We start from the raw sequence: 16,617 nt of genomic DNA on the forward strand, positions 1-16,617 counted from the left end.
CAATAATCACGGTTGCAATATTTGATTATACTGGGTCATGGTCGGTGCAATTACTCAACATGTCACTGACGCATACATACACACACACACATATATGTGTGTGTGTGTGTGTGCGTCCGTATAGCAAAATTTAGTGTTACAACTAATAGAGTAAATTATGATTATTTGTAAATGGTTCGTTAATTTCAATATTCACATTTTAGTATTCAAAACCGTTCTTCAGACGGGTCATTGATCTCATCTCGCACACAGGTATATTCAGTGCCGGAAGATGGAAAAGCCAATTAATATGAACATGGAATCCACATGTGTAATGGCCGCTTTTGGTCTTGGCATAGTTTGAATTGTGCGGTAAATTTCCATTTGAATCTACACATATTCGCCAGGGATACCGCATTCGTAAATTTTATTTTTAGTAACCAATATCTGCCTTAACTTCAGTCCGGTAGAATATTAGATATGACTGTAAGAAAACGTGTAAAAAGATTATATCTTGTAAAGGAAAAGGAAATGTCCTCATTTTTTTCGTTTGCACTCGAAAATGTTTGGTCGGTTGCGTGGGGAACAGGCAGGCGTCACTCTTTACCCTGGGCCTTCATGGAGAGCGTGTGAGATCGCTCCTTCTCTCAAATCCTTGGAAAACGGAACTTATACGGGAGAACTCGAGTGATAAGTCCGATGGATAACTTCTTTTCCTTCGACCTTCATGGAGAACAGATAAGAACCGAACAGGCAAGCTACGCCAGTGAGCAGAGCAGGTTTGGAAGGAACAAGAGAGTCGGCAAAATGGCGCTGTGATGGTCAGCCTTCGAAATTTGGCGTTTTACTGAGGTGAGTTGAATTCACCCATTTGTTACATGGTAAGTCCAGTAGTTCTGTGATGAGTTATAATGCAGACAACTTGGGGAGTGATTCCAAGAGTAAATAAGTCGATTTTCTTGTCATTTTGTTTGTGTTGGTAAGAGTAAATTATGGTACGTTATTCTAACCGTTTACAGAATTGCGATGCTATTGTTCCCTATTTTCATTTACCTTGTGTAACAATGCACCGATTATTGGATAGGGGTTATAGCGAGAGTGGATTACTTAAAATTGGGACCGTTACAAGCGACAAGGTTAGATTTCCTTGTTTTAAGAAATTTATTTTGTAGTAACGACTTTCTCCTACACCATATGACTGGGTAATGAATGGGCAATACTAATTAAGGCACCTGCACTACATATACCGAGGAAAGTATAATAGAATTATTGACTGGTGTTCGTACATGTCGGGGAAGTTAATAAAATTTTGGGGATCTCACTGGTTATGCCTTAATTGAAACAAACCTCGATGTCTCGAACCGTCTCGAAATACTGAGAGCTTTCTGAAAAGTACGGAGAAATAAACCTAACAAAAGGAAGTCCAGGGGCTTGCCCCCGATAGAGAAATACCCCCAGGGAAGGGGGTTCGGGAGCTTGTATCCGGTAGTAGGGAAATACCCCAGGGAAGGGGGTCCGGGTTAGGTTAGGTTAACAAATTTCTTCGGGATTTCGTCAACACTGACACCGGCGCATCTTGCAGTGGCGCATGATCTTTTTTTTTTCACTTTTGATTCAACTATTTCTCCCTTGTGTGTGCCCTCCTCCCCTTCAACCCCCGATTCTCCACGGGTCCCCCAAGATTGAAGGGGGTAGAAAAAAAAACATAACAAATAGGCGCGGCTGTCTTACTTAGAATTACCAGTCAATGTATAGATTAAAAGAAAATTGGACTTGAGTAATTCCTTAGTGGTGGTGATTACCAGTATTTATAAGTTGAGTGCTTCAGATTGTGGTTTGTTGATGTGAATTATAATTTAATTGATTTAGTTCCGTTTTTATTCTAAAGAACTAATACGAAATGTCCCAGAGTAAGGCGTTAAATATATGGAATTGTGTCAGGTCCTTGCTCTTAACCCCCCCCCCCCACACACAAATAAACATAAATACACACAAATACACACACACACACACAAAGGTTGAGGAAAAAGCATCAACCCAACACACGCCCTGTTGAATGCCAGCCCATAGTTTTGTTTATTTAATTCACTGTGGACTATTCTTACGACATGGTGGAAGATCCGGCAACGCATGCGCATTCACTCTAATTTCGGGCTTAATATTTTTATAGTGTTCTGCGCTGTGACTATTGTCGGTTGAGTGTAACGTGTGTTTGTCATATGTGTGCTGCTAACAAGGCCTAGTTGTCAGTAGGAATTTTTGCCAGAAAAGTTTAATAAATGCATGAACCATAAAAGGAAGGTCTAAACCAGATTAAAACATATTTATTTTTTATTTTGAAGAAATGGAGGACTGTGGATGGCAATATCAGTACAAAACATCCTAGTTATAAAGTTCTAGCATGACTATAACATGGCGGTTCAATTTTGAGAATTTTAAAAGCATATGAATTTAGTACAGGGAATTCGAGAACTTATCAAAGTAGTTGATTTTTTCCCATGTTCCACACAGGGGTGGGGGGGGGGGGAGTGCTCACTGGGTGTTGATAATTCTCGCGGAGGATCATATGTACGTAAACACACGCACATAAAGTTAATAAAAAAATAATCATCCTCATATAGTAGGCCTACGTCGACTTTTATATCTAAAGGTATAATATATATTAGTTATCCTTCACAAACCGTTTTCGATAATTGTCAATAGAGCCAGATTGCAATGGGAAACGAGTGTAGAGTTGTTGATTAGCCATTTGCACCCATTATGTTTACAAAGAAGTGCATAATATCATACAGACGGCCAGGTGTGGTTGGATATATGCGAATTTATGGTACCTAAGATCTACGGTAACGTCTAAACGTAATATTTTTTATCGGAAATGCACAAAACAGATGCAATAGTTTTTTTCAACTTTAGACGAAGACTGCGTACACAAACGAGCTCAAAATTCCATATAAATTTTACGTCAGAGCGGGCATTACTGTGTACTATCATCTTCAGTATGAAATAATCAGTATCTCGCTTATACATCCGAAGTTCAAAAATCCGACTTTAGGCATCATTCGTATTGAAGTGCCCTTTGCAGCAATAACGACCGATTTCAAGTCAAATCAAATTTACCGATGTCTGATGTACCGACTGTTGAGTCTAACGGAAATATTTCAATCCTTACTTTTTAAACATTACTGCTTCGTACTCGATATACATACAGATCACTTCGTAAGCTACAACAAAAGACACAAAACTTGTATATATTTAGATATATTTCACAAAATATTTCGTCATAAATCACGGTGATATATTTTTTTTCTGATATTGGTATAAAAGTGTTCCTGGAACATTCACGGACTCAAATCTATGTGCAATGTCATAATCAATTTACATGTCCTTTTGGGGTCTCGTTTCTGAGTAGCCTGTGCCGTTCCGAAAATCGAAAATGGGTTCGTTTAATGAAAACGTAAGCGAAGAATAATACATATTGAAATATGGAGAGTCTGAGGGTGTATACAACCTAATTCACTTTTAGATGCGAACTAGTGTTGAGCCGTATTCATGTATATCCAACACATGTTCAGTAGCACATATTCCAGGACCTACAAAATCACTGTGGTCAGTGCAATGGGCCGGTAATTAGTCCGCATAGATGTCTTAATTCGTATCCTTCAATGCTGCAACTAGTTTTAGATAAATTATCTTGTACGTATGAGTGATTTGAACATGGCGTAAATAACAGACTTAGCAGGACGTGCAGGGTCGAATGAGCGTGAACTACATGGTGTCGTGAGAGTCCGTCATGACCCGGATTGCTCGACCTGTTAGAGGGTATGATAGTTCCTCTTCCTTCATTCACGGTGGTACGTTGATGTGGCTTTTCATGACCTGTTACTTTAGAGACCTTAGGATGCGTCACTTATAGTGTAAACTCCACAGCTCAGCTATGTTGTCAGCATCAGTAACTCCCTCTAAAGTGTTGTGGATTGTTCCATAACCTTTCTTGTTAATTTCCTGACATTTTTTTTCGAGTTGTCCTTTAAATACAACGGTAAGTTATTTGCATCGATAGCATATTTGTACTGTCTGCACCAATTAAGGGATCTTTTAAACTGTAACCCAGTAGGTCATATGTTACAATACAGCTGGCCATACCTGGGCCTCCCGAAGTCCCGACAAGTGAGAGAAGCTACTCGAGCCCGGCTATATTTTCCTTTCTATTCAGGAACCTGTACAGGATTAGTGCCACCATGTGCGGACTGTGTGCTCCACGATGTATATATGGCAGAAAATGCCACTCACATCTACGTGTATATCTTATAGTTCTGAGTCATGAAAGACTGCGTCGGACACCACATATTTCGTACTCTTTGATATCATCTGGGGAGAGGTAATGATGGGGGACGATCCTGCACATCGAGGGTAAATGACAGAGGTCTATGATCTGAACCAGTTGATGCATGACAATGAAGCTGCGGTATCAGTATGTCAGGAACCACCACGTGATCCAGCCACCTAGTGTGTCCTGTGGCATCACTGACCCATTTTTAGGTTTTACAAGGTATCAGCTCTTCATCATCCACACTATAACAATTTGTTTCCAAAACTGCTGCAGTTACTCACCAAATACTGACTCTATGAGCATTGAAATCATCTAGTGGTAGCACGAAGTTATTGCTGTGGTGATCCATTTAATCGTGGATTTTGGCTAAATAGTCTACATACATATCAATGTTTGTGTCATCATCGTAACGTAGGTAGCAGTTCATAAGAACTCAGCGTATTATCATGGTATAATAGCCTAATGCCGTGTATCACGATACGGTGAATATGAGAAGCTAAACATTCATTATACAAAAACGCAAGACTAATATAATATATGTATGTATATATATAATATAATATATGTATATATATAATATAATATATGTATATATATAAAATAATATATATGTATATATATAATATGTATATACAATATAATATATGTATATATTTAATATTATATAATATATATATGAATTATATATATATAGATTATATATATATAAATCATATATATATATATATATATATATATATATATATATATATATATATATATATATATATATATATATATATATGTTGACAAATGTAGAAAGGTATGAATGGGAATGAATATCTTCACAATACAAGATATGCATTTAACTGGTTTCGAATATGTATTCGTCAGAAATACATACATTTGAGAAAATACACAGCATATTTATATCATATGGGAGCTGATGATTCACCTAATGATCGTGAACTCGCGCTCGTTATACGCATAACTGCTGCCGCGACCTTGGATAGTTTAAATTTACCCGATGCGGTGTTCATATATTTCTCTGTCGCGATGTATTCAGCTTCCATGACCTTCCTTTTATATTTGTTTAATCCTTCCTGGATTATTTCGGCTTCTTTCCAGTTCGGTAGATGTCCAGCTTCATATACTTGAACCATCATGGCGTTGGAAACCCTATGGTAACGGACGTCGGCTCGATCGATGTTCGTTGATCCTGGTGTTGAAACCACGTCCCGTTTCACCGTAGTATGCTTTATCGCAACTGATGCTGGGTTTGCGATGTACAGCATTGTTGGGGTTGTTTTTCGGTTGTTTCTTGTCACGTATTAGGTCATGTATCATCATTTCCCTGGATGTGCTGGCGATTTTCATTGTATTGCCAAAGTATTTGCTGATCGCCTGGGAGAGGTTACATGGAGGTAATACGAGAAAATCAGAAGGCATCACAGGGTTGGATCTTGTATGTGTGTTCGCCTTCTTTCTGAGGTTCAGCAGGAGACCTTTGGGGTGTTTATGTTTCATGAAAGAATTAATTACATACGTAACTTCACTTTCAAGGAACTCAGGGCTGCTGATCCTCAGTGCCCGGAGGAAGAACCCAATTACACACACACACACACACACATACATATATATGTATATTAATATGTATATTGCATATACATAAACACATATTATATTGTACATACACATATATGTATGTGTATATGTGTATTGTTAGGTAGATAGATATTTTTACATTATATATATATATATATATATATATATATATATATATATATATATATATACATATATATACACACACACATATCAGCAATGTATGTAAAATCATATATCGCAACATATACTAAGAGGCGTGAATGTCGGTGGAAATACAAGTCAATTTTATACACAAACACACACCCACACAGGTAATGCAAACTTGTCTGGCATATTGTGATGTAAATGGCCATATACAGCACTAGAAGTTTTCAAGGAATAGTTTGAGACACTTAAATGAACAAATGTGTTAGAGGCAATAAAGTGTTAAACAGTGGTCGTTGTGGATGTTACTAACATGTTGCTGAGTCAGATGACGTCACACTTCGTCCAATGGGAAGGAGGGATGCTTCATTTCTCGGTTTTAGTGAGCGCGAATGACGTCCTCCGCCTGGCCTACTCGTTTCCCCAATAACGTCATGTCGCTGCCTGTTTTAGGAAATGGCCAATTAAGCCGCCTACAGGCTATATAAAGAAGGACTCTTAGGGACAGAAATCAGTTCAGAGCCTCCTTGTACTTGGCAAGGGGCTTCACACATCATGGGAAGTTTAGTGTTTCTGGCGCTCTCGCTCGGGGTGGCACTCGCTGCGGGTGCCGCTATTCCGTTGGACGGCGCCAACAGTCCTACAGTAGTGACTACAGGTTTGTTTTTCGTAGCTGAGTTTTGGTAAAAGATTCCTGCTGTGGTCTTTGGTTAGTTTGAACTTGATTGCGATCAAAGTGTTTCTAGGTGTATATTGGATAAAATGTTTTATTTTGTTTGGGTGATTGCATCAAATTAGAGACGCTACTGATTCAGATAGGTCTATTCAAAACAACTGCAAACCAATCTTTGATTTAATGTTTACATCGTTGTTGATAAAAATCACGTTAGAGAATTCGCCAATGCATAAGGATTTACTAGTGAGTGTTATGTCAATGTTGCGGTGTTACTTAGCAACACTTACACTCGTCTTGAAAGCCCTTTGTAGAGATTCAGTTCCTGATGCCTGGCTGACCTTGCAGATAGATTATCGCCCATCGCATCTTTGAAAGCGCCAGAAGAAAGTTCTTCAGCCATAACGTTGACTGGTAGCTCACAGGCGGCCACGGATGTCCCCGAAGTAGAGCTAGCGGACCTCGAAGTCCTCGTGCGACCAAAGAGAAACTTCTACGGGAGGGGCGACCCTTGGGGCAGAGACAGGATTTTCGGACGCAACCGCCAGCGCAGCAGAATAAGTCGTGCGAAGAAGTACAACCGTGGCAAAATGAGGTATTTCAGTGGAAGTAGGAGACGCTCGAATAACAACGAACACAACTACGACAACGAGAGCTCTTCCCCGAAATACGGAAACACAGGTTATGTCGCCAGGACCGTCGTCAGTGCGCCTTCGTCCGGACCTCGCAGATCCTCCGGGGGATTCGTCTCAGCCAGGTCGTCAGGAGTCGCGAGAGTGGAGCAGACCGGTTAAGCTCGACCTGAATTCAAGTTCAAATAGTTCCTTGCACTAATGTAATCATATTCTCAAAAGGTTACTTAAGATGTCTAGACAAGCATATTCATATATTATGAGTATCATTGATTATATTTACATACTTTTGTAATCCTTTTCTCTCTGATTTTTAGAGTATATATTTTTTCAAATCTTTTATAAAGAGGTTTTAATGCATTTTATTTATAACACTGCAATGTTATATGCTTATATACTTTTATATATTTCCAGGCCTGGGAAATGTTTGTTACGATTATAGTTTGTTACGATTATGAAGCAAATAAAAAGTAAAAAATGAAGATATTTTGCATAACCTGAAGTTAAGCGAGAGAGAGTCAGCGAAACGTTTGTTAGTATAGGAAAGAGTCCATCCAAAAGAATTACATATACAAATAGTGCACTCACACACACACATGTATATATATATATATATATATATATATATATATATATATATATATATATATATATATATATATAGTTATATATATATGTATAAGTATATACATATGTATATATACATTATATATATATACATATATATATATATATATATATATATATATATATATATATATATAGTTATATATATATATGTATAAGTATATACATATGTATATATACATTATATATATATACATATATATACATACATATATATATCCATACATATGTATATATACATTATATATATGCATGCATCTATACATATATATATGAATATATGTATGTATATATATATATATATATATATTCATATATATATATTATATAATATATATATATATTCATATATATATTATATATATATTATATAATATATATTATATATATTATATATATATATCATATATATATTATATATATATATTCATATATATATATTATATATATGTATATATATATGCATATATATGTATATATATGTATATAATATATATATATATATATATGTGTGTGTGTGTGTGTGTGTGTGTGTGTGTGTGTGTGTGTGTGTGTATGTATGTATGTATGCATATATATATTATGTTTTATATATATATATATATATATGAATATATATATATATATATGAATATATATATATATATATGAATATATGTGAATATATATATATGAATATATATATATATGAATATATATATATATATGTATATACATTTGTGTAAATGTGTATATATATATAATATATATATATATATATATTTATATATATGTATGTATATACATATGTAACACACACACCCGCCCTTCTCACAGGGCCCATCCGCCCAACCTGTCCTCAGACGCCATTGCCCAAAGTGCGTGTTAACATCCTCCTGCCGCGCGAATGGCCGCAGCCACGTCCCCCGGGAGGCCCCAGCGTTTACCTAATAACGTCACGTCGCTGCCTCTTCTAGGAAGCGGCCAATTGTGTCCTGCGAGTCTTATTGGAGCCACTCGCGAGGCTATATAAAGAAGAGCTTTTGGGGACAGGAGTCAGTCTGGAGTCTTATTTTGCATACCTCGGGGCTTTACTCATCATGAGAAGTGAACAATTTCTGGTGCTTTCGCTCGGGGCGGTCCTTGCTGCGGCCGGGCCTGTTCCGTCGAGCGGCGCCTTCAGTCCTGCCGTGGTAACAGGAGGTACGTTGTCGCACAGCCGGTACCTTTAAGAAAAGGTATTTAGATGATTTCTATTATTGTTAAGAAATTAAATCCATTTAAAGACTTTGTTTACTGATTCAGGTATTCAAATTTATTACAAACAATTCTCCCAGGTGATCTGTTAATGTTGCAATTTGATTAAAACACGTTAAGAGAATTTTCAAAGTACCTAGGATTCCTTTGGGTGATTAGATTACATAAACCTGCAAAGTGGCTGCTATAATAATGCTGCAGTATCGCGTAGCATCATTTTGATAATTCTACATTTCTGCAGCTGTGGTTTTGCATTTTCTTCGATGTATTGTAAGAAAAGCGATATCATCAATTCCCAACCTGACAGAGATTCAGTTTCTGACATTTGGCTGACCTTGCAGACAGATTATCGCCCATCGAATCCTTGAAAACGCTAAAAGGGAGGTCTTCCGCCATAACGTTGCCTGACAGCTCCCACTTCCCCAAAGTGGAGCCTGCTGACCCCGAAGCCCTCGTGAGATCCAAGAGAAACTCCTACTACGAGCGGGATGACCCCTGGGGCAGAGACAGGATGTACGGGCGTCGTCGATACAAGACAGGTCGTAGGAGATATAATTCTGGTCGAATAAGGTACTTCTACCAGCGAAAGAAACCCTCGAAGAACGGAGGACCTGATTATAACTACGAAGACTCTTCCCCGAAATACTCCAACGAGGGCTATGTCCCCAGGGCCGTCGTCAGCACACCTCCGTCTGAGCCTCGCAGGTCCACCGGAGTTTTCGTCTCGGCCAGGTCGTCAGGAGTTGCCAGAGTGGAGGAGACCGCTTAAACCACACTTGATTTATTGATAGTCCCATTCCATATACTGAGATGATTATCTTTTGTTGCAGTGGGTTATGGCAATGTAAGTTAATATCTATCTATCGACAAAGCCTTCCACACATGTAGTACTTCATATTCTCTGAAAATTACTTGTGTACAAACTAAATTATTCATATATTACGAGAGTTTTGCATACCTTTATGTACGGGTATGATATTCTATTCACTCTGATTTTCAGAGTATTTTTACGTATCTCATAAAGAGGCTTTAATGTATATATATATATATATAGGTAAGACTGCAGTTTTATCTTCTGATATGTATGATTATACGCGTTTTCAGTCCTATGAAATGCAACAGATGCATTAGTAGGATGAAGCTAATAAAAAAGATTTTCTAAAAGTTCTGATTTTCAGTTACACCAAATCAATCAAAACTAAGAGAGATAGAGAAGAGGCTTGATGTGCAGACCAAAATGATCTATGATTACGCTTATGATTGCAGTTAGCGAGCAAGAGGGGGAGGGGGTCAGTTGCACCGGCTGCACACATGCACATAAGTACACAAACAAACACACACATATATATGTGTGTTTATGTATATCTCTATATATACATATACATATACACGCAAACATATGTATATGTATCTCTCTCTCTCTCTCTCTCTCTCTCTCTCTCTCTCTCTCTATATATATATATATATATATATATATATATATATATATGTATGTATGTATGTATGTATGTATATGTATATATATATATATGTACATACACACACATATATATGTGTGTGTGTATTTATATATATATATATATATATATATATGTATGTATGTATGTATATGTGTGTGTGTGTGTGTGTATAGACAGATAGGTAGATTGCCAGATAGATAGATAGACACACACACACACACACACACACACACACACACACACACACACACACACACACACACACACACACACACACACACACACACACACACGTTACCATCTGCGTATGCGCGTGTCGTCACGTCTAACGAAGGATATAGCGTGTTCTGGTTTACGGTTCGCTCAAATGAAGCACCATAGAGGCTGGCTTGCTAAAAAGGATGTAATTTCTTGATTCCTTGACCTTCATATTAGTCTTTTTTCCTCTCCCTCTTCTATTTCTTTATTGATTTATTTACCTATTCATTTTACGTATAATCATTATCAAATTATTATTATTATTATTATAATTGAGATCATTCTACAAGTTTTGGAATTAGAGAATATCAGGCGCAAAATAGAGAGGATATTAACGATAATCATGATAATAATGAGAAGGTTGTTATTACGACTGCTATAAGGATAATGAGATGAAGTAAATGAGGAAGAAGAAGACGAAGGAGGAGGCGGAGATGAAGAAGAAAAAAAGGATGAGGGGACGAAAAAGGAGTAAGAGGAGGAAGAAGGGGACTGGAAAAGAACAAAAACAGAAGGAGAATTTACAAAGAAAGAAAGAAAAAAAAAGGAAACTGAAAAAGAGTTCAAAGAATGAGACTAAGAAGAAAACAAGAAAGAAAGAAAGAATTAGAATCCAAAAGAAAAATGAAGAATGACGTGAATAACGCCAGTAACAAGCAAACGAACACGGACGCAGAGAAAGGAGCCACCGAGCAGGAGGTGTAAACAAACGTCGAGGCAGCAGTCCGTGATTGGCCGAGAGACCTAATTGGACTTATTTCTGAGTGGCGCTCTCTTAATCGGATTCTTCCTGTCTCTCCGCCCGTTATAAATGTGTCAAAGATTAGAGACGTCGGCGCCAGCGTGTGAACCTCCCCTGCCGCCCCCTACATAGCAGGAAGAGGGTAGTTTTAACAAGGGATAGGGACGTGGATTTATTTACCATAGGGAGGCGTAGGGGACGGAGGCGCTGGTGGAGTCGAGGTAGGGGTGGGTGGGAGACTGTGGGTGTGGTTTTGAGTGGGATTTTGAGTGTGTGTGTGTGTGGGATTTTGAGTGTGTGCGTATGTGCGCTTGTGTGGTTTTGAGTGGGATTTGGTGTGTATGTGTGTGTGTGGGTGGTTTTGAGTGGGATTTTGAGTGTGTGTGTGTGGTTTTGAATGGGATTTGGTGTGTGTGTGTGTGTGTGTGTTTGGACGGGGCTTGCGTATATTTCAACCTTTACATAGGCACATGCATCAATAGTATGGTTTTTTTTTCTACTTGTCATAATTTTGCACGCGTGAGTCGGGGGGGGGGGGGAGTGTTCCTCGTCTTTGCTTGTGCCTGGGTCGTTGACGTGTGCCTTTTAACGTGTTTACGTTGTGGCAGCTGTTGCATCATTGTTTTTGTTTGCTCTCCATCATTATTTGATTGATACTGTTCTACTAGTAAAAGCAGTAAGAGCTGTAGTACAGTTGTTACTATTATCATAATTTTTACTACTAGTTGTATATATATAGTGTATATATATATTATATATATATTTATTTATTATGTATATATATATATAGTAATTATAATAATAACAATAATATTGATAGTAATAACACACACGCTTGTGTATATATTAATACATATATACATACATACATATAAGCACAAACACACATGAATATGCATATATGTGTATAAACATTATATGGTAAATACACACAGACACACACACACACACACACACACACACACACACACACACACACACACACACACACACACACACACACACACACACACACACACACACACACGGATTGGTATTACAACGTGTGAGCATCTTTTCATTTTATTATTTCATTGAGGGGAGGGGCTACAAGAGATCGATAACATGATCCCTGGTGCATACTTATCATTGCAAATATTGTGGTTATCATCATTATTATTGGTATTATCATTATCATTTATAATATCCTTATGTATGGTTTGTTGCCAGTAGGAGTAATAGCAGATTATGCCAACATTGTCACTGTTACTTTAATAGTTGTTTTTGTTATAATTGTTATTGATATCATTATCATTATAATTGTCGTTGTTATTCCTGTTATCTTATTAAATTGGTAGTACCTTCATTATCTTTACCATAATTGAATTGTTATTGTCCTTATTCACTTATTACTTTCTCTTTTTTTCTTTTTTTGATTGATTGTATTTTTCATCATTAGTGCCATAAATATTATCATTGTCATTATCATTATTATTATAATTACCACCGTTCTTATGAATATTAGTTCGATCCTTATAACATCATTCTTACTATTGTTACCATTGTTAGTATTAGCATTATCACCACGATAATTTCTAGTATAAGAAAAGATATTCTCATTATTTTCAGAACAAAGTGCATTGAATACATATATATATATATATATATATATATATATATATATATATATATATATATTATGTATATAATATGCAAATAATTACCGAAGTGTAGTACTAGTAATTGTGTTGATAATAGGATAAGTATTATTACCATTGTTAACATTCTGGTGTAAATACCATCTCAGTCACTTACCAGTATCAATGATAATTTAATTAATATAATGATAATAATAGTCATTATTTCTGATCCCCGTCGTGTCCTCAGCTTAATTATGATTATGATAATTACTATTCCCGTTGATATTATTATTTTAATTGATACAATCTTGGGTGTAATTTTCTTATTAATTGATAAATATATATATATGTATATATGTATCCTAAGCTTGAATAAGATTATGATAATTACTATTACTGTTTATATTATAATTGTTACAGGCTTATTATAATTACGATGATCATCATTGACACAATCACTGATGTAATTTCCTTATTCATTAATATATGTGTGTGTATGTAATTACCAGCATTATCAGCATTTTCATGAATATTAATGCGACCATTATTAAATGTCATTTAGGTTATCGAAAAATCCTCATTTTCCCTATTTTTCTGTGGCAGTTTGTTCCTCTCAAAGGTGTAGATCCAGTTGCTTTCATGACAATGCAATGATTCTTTGATGATTTTAAAAGACCAATCTGTACTCCGGCTCAGAAGACCCAATTAATTCAATATTAATTTATTATATATGTATATATATATATATATATATATATATATATATATATATAGAGAGAGAGAGAGAGAGAGAGAGAGAGAGAGAGAGAGAGAGAGAGAGAGAGAGAGAGAGAGAGAAAGAAAGAAAGGGAAAGAGAAAGAGAAAGAGAGAGAAATGCTCTTGTCTGGTCAGTAACCGAGGCAGTCAAATATATATTCGGATATCCACGGTCCAGGCAGGAAACGATCTTACCAGCTGACAATCGTTTATATATTGTATAGCACATCGTATACAGTTGATGGGGCCTTTGGCTTTTTAGTCTTTTCAGTGATGCACAAGAATTAGTCGTGGAGCGATGTCTTTCATTCGGTTGTTTTGAACTTGATTGATGCATAGCTCCCCATTGCAAGAGTTTGGTGCGTTGCTCCTTTGTGCAGGACGAGACTCGTGCGTTGTGGTAATGGTCTGTTAGTAACTATTAAACAGGTAATTGATATGTCAGGATGCTAGACGGAGCAAGAATAAATTATATTCTGATCTTGATGCTGTTTTTACTGTGGGTGAACAACGGAATATATATTTTAAGTGAAATGGCAAGATAAATCTTTATATTTGGTAATAAGTGGCTGTAATATCACTGATAGGTTAAAGAAAAGGAGTTCTAGAGTATGTAGATGGCGGTAAAGGAACTCAGGTGTAGAATACAAGTGTCAAGAAAGGTCAAAAAGCAACAAAACGCAGTCACGAGCAGGTTTATTGAAACGTAAAAGAGATACACGCAGGCAGATCACGGCGCTTACTGGGTACGACGAATTGTGAGAACGTTCTGCCTCCATCCAGCAGAGAAAAGTTACGAAATAGGCATTACGGCTAAAATCGGAATTTACATTCTAAATTTTGCTCACTACAATACTGAACAATTATGGAAGGTGATTAGAACTTTCAGCAGGCGACATGAATTCCACGCATACAGACACGCACAATCACCAGTATTTACGGTCAAGTCAGGTCGGCCGGAGGGAGAGAACCTTATCTGATTGACTGGTGCTTCTCCTGGTGTGACGGGTTGCCTTTGTTTTACCAAGCAAGTGTATGGAGTGTTGTCTTTTATATTGGTTATGTTTTGAAAGATTTGTTTAGTATGGAAGTTCTATGTTGCCTTTTTACTCAGCCTGTGATGTCATATTTTTGTTGTTTTTTGTAACTATGGGATCATGTAATCACCAGAGAGTCCTAACTAAATACGCCAAACCCACATGGACATTACCTTGCCAAAATCAACTATAACTCTATGGAGTTTATGAGTATACAGTTATTATTATAATTATCATTAGTATCAGAATTATCAATATTATCTCCATCATCAATCCTACTGCTACGTTTGCTATCATTATATAACAATAACAACGACAATATAAAGAATTTGATCTGATTCAGTACAGTATCAGCTTCCATGGAACACGGTTTATTTTCCTTAAGGTTCAATCAGGAGTCTGAAAAACGATGGGATGAAGAAAGTGAAGAATCCGAATCATCATTATGTTTATCGCAACATCAAAAGACAAATGTTTTTGATCGAGTTTGGCATACAGTTTAACGCTGCATGTTAGTGATTGCTTCCATTCACCTGTTAGAGATATAAAGAAGTTGCATTAGTCTCGACTTAAAATATATATTTTTTTTATGAATGAAGCTTGACAAATATTTCGTTGAGAAATGAGGTAAAGGAATAGCAACAATAATAGTTTGTAAGGAAGCCTAGAGGAACGAGGCACACGGGCAACTTTCCTAGATTATATGACATAGAGATCAATGCAAACAAAAAAGTAAATGGTCACTGGAAAGGATGGAAAAGTATCATAAGGTACAAAAACGGTTCATGAAAACAACAGGTTAATTCCTTTAAATAACCCCTGGATGAGTTTCAGGGGGTTCCGTTAGGATCAGATTACAATTAACATTACTATTTGTATGAATAGGAGTGTTCTTTTAGGGGGGTTATTTTAAAGTTTAATTAATAATACTTTGTGTATATCACATGCAATCAAATCTCAATAAAAAAAACATTACAAAGTTGTTTTTATGTGAATTTATTTCTGTGGAAGGGGGTCCCTAGCTTTCATTAGATTCTTAAAGGGGTCCATGACTCTAAAAAAAAGATAAAACACATCTAAAGAAACACGTGTAAGGACGTAAGGCCAGTCAGCAACATCACCACTTTCAAAGCTGAAAAAAAATACAAAAAAAGTATAATTTAAACAAAAGTATGGATTTTGAGGGCAATGACATTTGCAGTAATGATAATTATGAAATATCAGTAGACAGAGACAAATTAATGCATCCAAAATTAATTGCTTCGAAAAGATAATACTGATTTCGTTACACAGCGCAAAGGGCAAGTGTCAGTGTAGGAAAATATTACAACAAAGTGAGAAAAAATGAAAACACTGACATTTAACATAAAACGGAGACTTGGCTGATTTGGTGACTTCGCAAAACGCACACTGGAAAAAAACACAAAAACAGGATGAAACTAATTATGGGTGACGGGTGTAGAAGAATGAAGTAAGGAGTGCGTCATGGTGCTCTCTCTGTCTCTCTCTTCTCTCTCTCTTCTTTCTTCTCTCTCT

The 16,617-nt window shown here is 36.5% G+C and overlaps 2 protein-coding genes across 2 annotated transcripts; both read left to right on the top strand.

The window, feature by feature from the left end:
• The first annotated feature begins 6,538 nt into the window (after window positions 1–6,538).
• Window positions 6,539–7,827, top strand: LOC113804167 (uncharacterized). The gene is made up of 2 exons (XM_027355005.2): window positions 6,539–6,698; window positions 7,062–7,827. The coding sequence occupies exons 1-2, from the start codon at window positions 6,596–6,598 to the stop codon at window positions 7,505–7,507; spliced, it is 549 nt and encodes a 182-aa protein (XP_027210806.1). The 5' UTR covers window positions 6,539–6,595; the 3' UTR covers window positions 7,508–7,827.
• Window positions 7,578–10,372, top strand: LOC113804165 (uncharacterized). The gene is made up of 4 exons (XM_027355003.2): window positions 7,578–7,608; window positions 7,760–7,770; window positions 8,929–9,154; window positions 9,550–10,372. Exons 1-4 carry the CDS (start codon window positions 7,578–7,580, stop codon window positions 9,975–9,977), a joined length of 696 nt encoding a protein of 231 aa, XP_027210804.2. The 3' UTR covers window positions 9,978–10,372.
• The last annotated feature ends 6,245 nt before the right edge of the window (window positions 10,373–16,617 follow it).

Source organism: Penaeus vannamei, chromosome 2, assembly GCF_042767895.1.
Source record: "Penaeus vannamei isolate JL-2024 chromosome 2, ASM4276789v1, whole genome shotgun sequence".
Taxonomy (NCBI): domain Eukaryota; kingdom Metazoa; phylum Arthropoda; class Malacostraca; order Decapoda; family Penaeidae; genus Penaeus; species Penaeus vannamei.

Bases quoted from the DNA above. Each gene is read 5' to 3' on its own strand.
- LOC113804165 (XM_027355003.2), top strand. From the start codon at position 7,578: ATGTCTAGACAAGCATATTCATATATTATGA. The intron at 9,155-9,549 runs GTACGTTGTCGC...CTGACCTTGCAG, and splicing joins TCCTGCCGTGGTAACAGGAG to ACAGATTATCGCCCATCGAA.
- LOC113804167 (XM_027355005.2), top strand. From the start codon at position 6,596: ATGGGAAGTTTAGTGTTTCTGGCGCTCTCGCTCGGGGTGGCACTCGCT. The intron at 6,699-7,061 runs GTTTGTTTTTCG...CTGACCTTGCAG, and splicing joins TCCTACAGTAGTGACTACAG to ATAGATTATCGCCCATCGCA.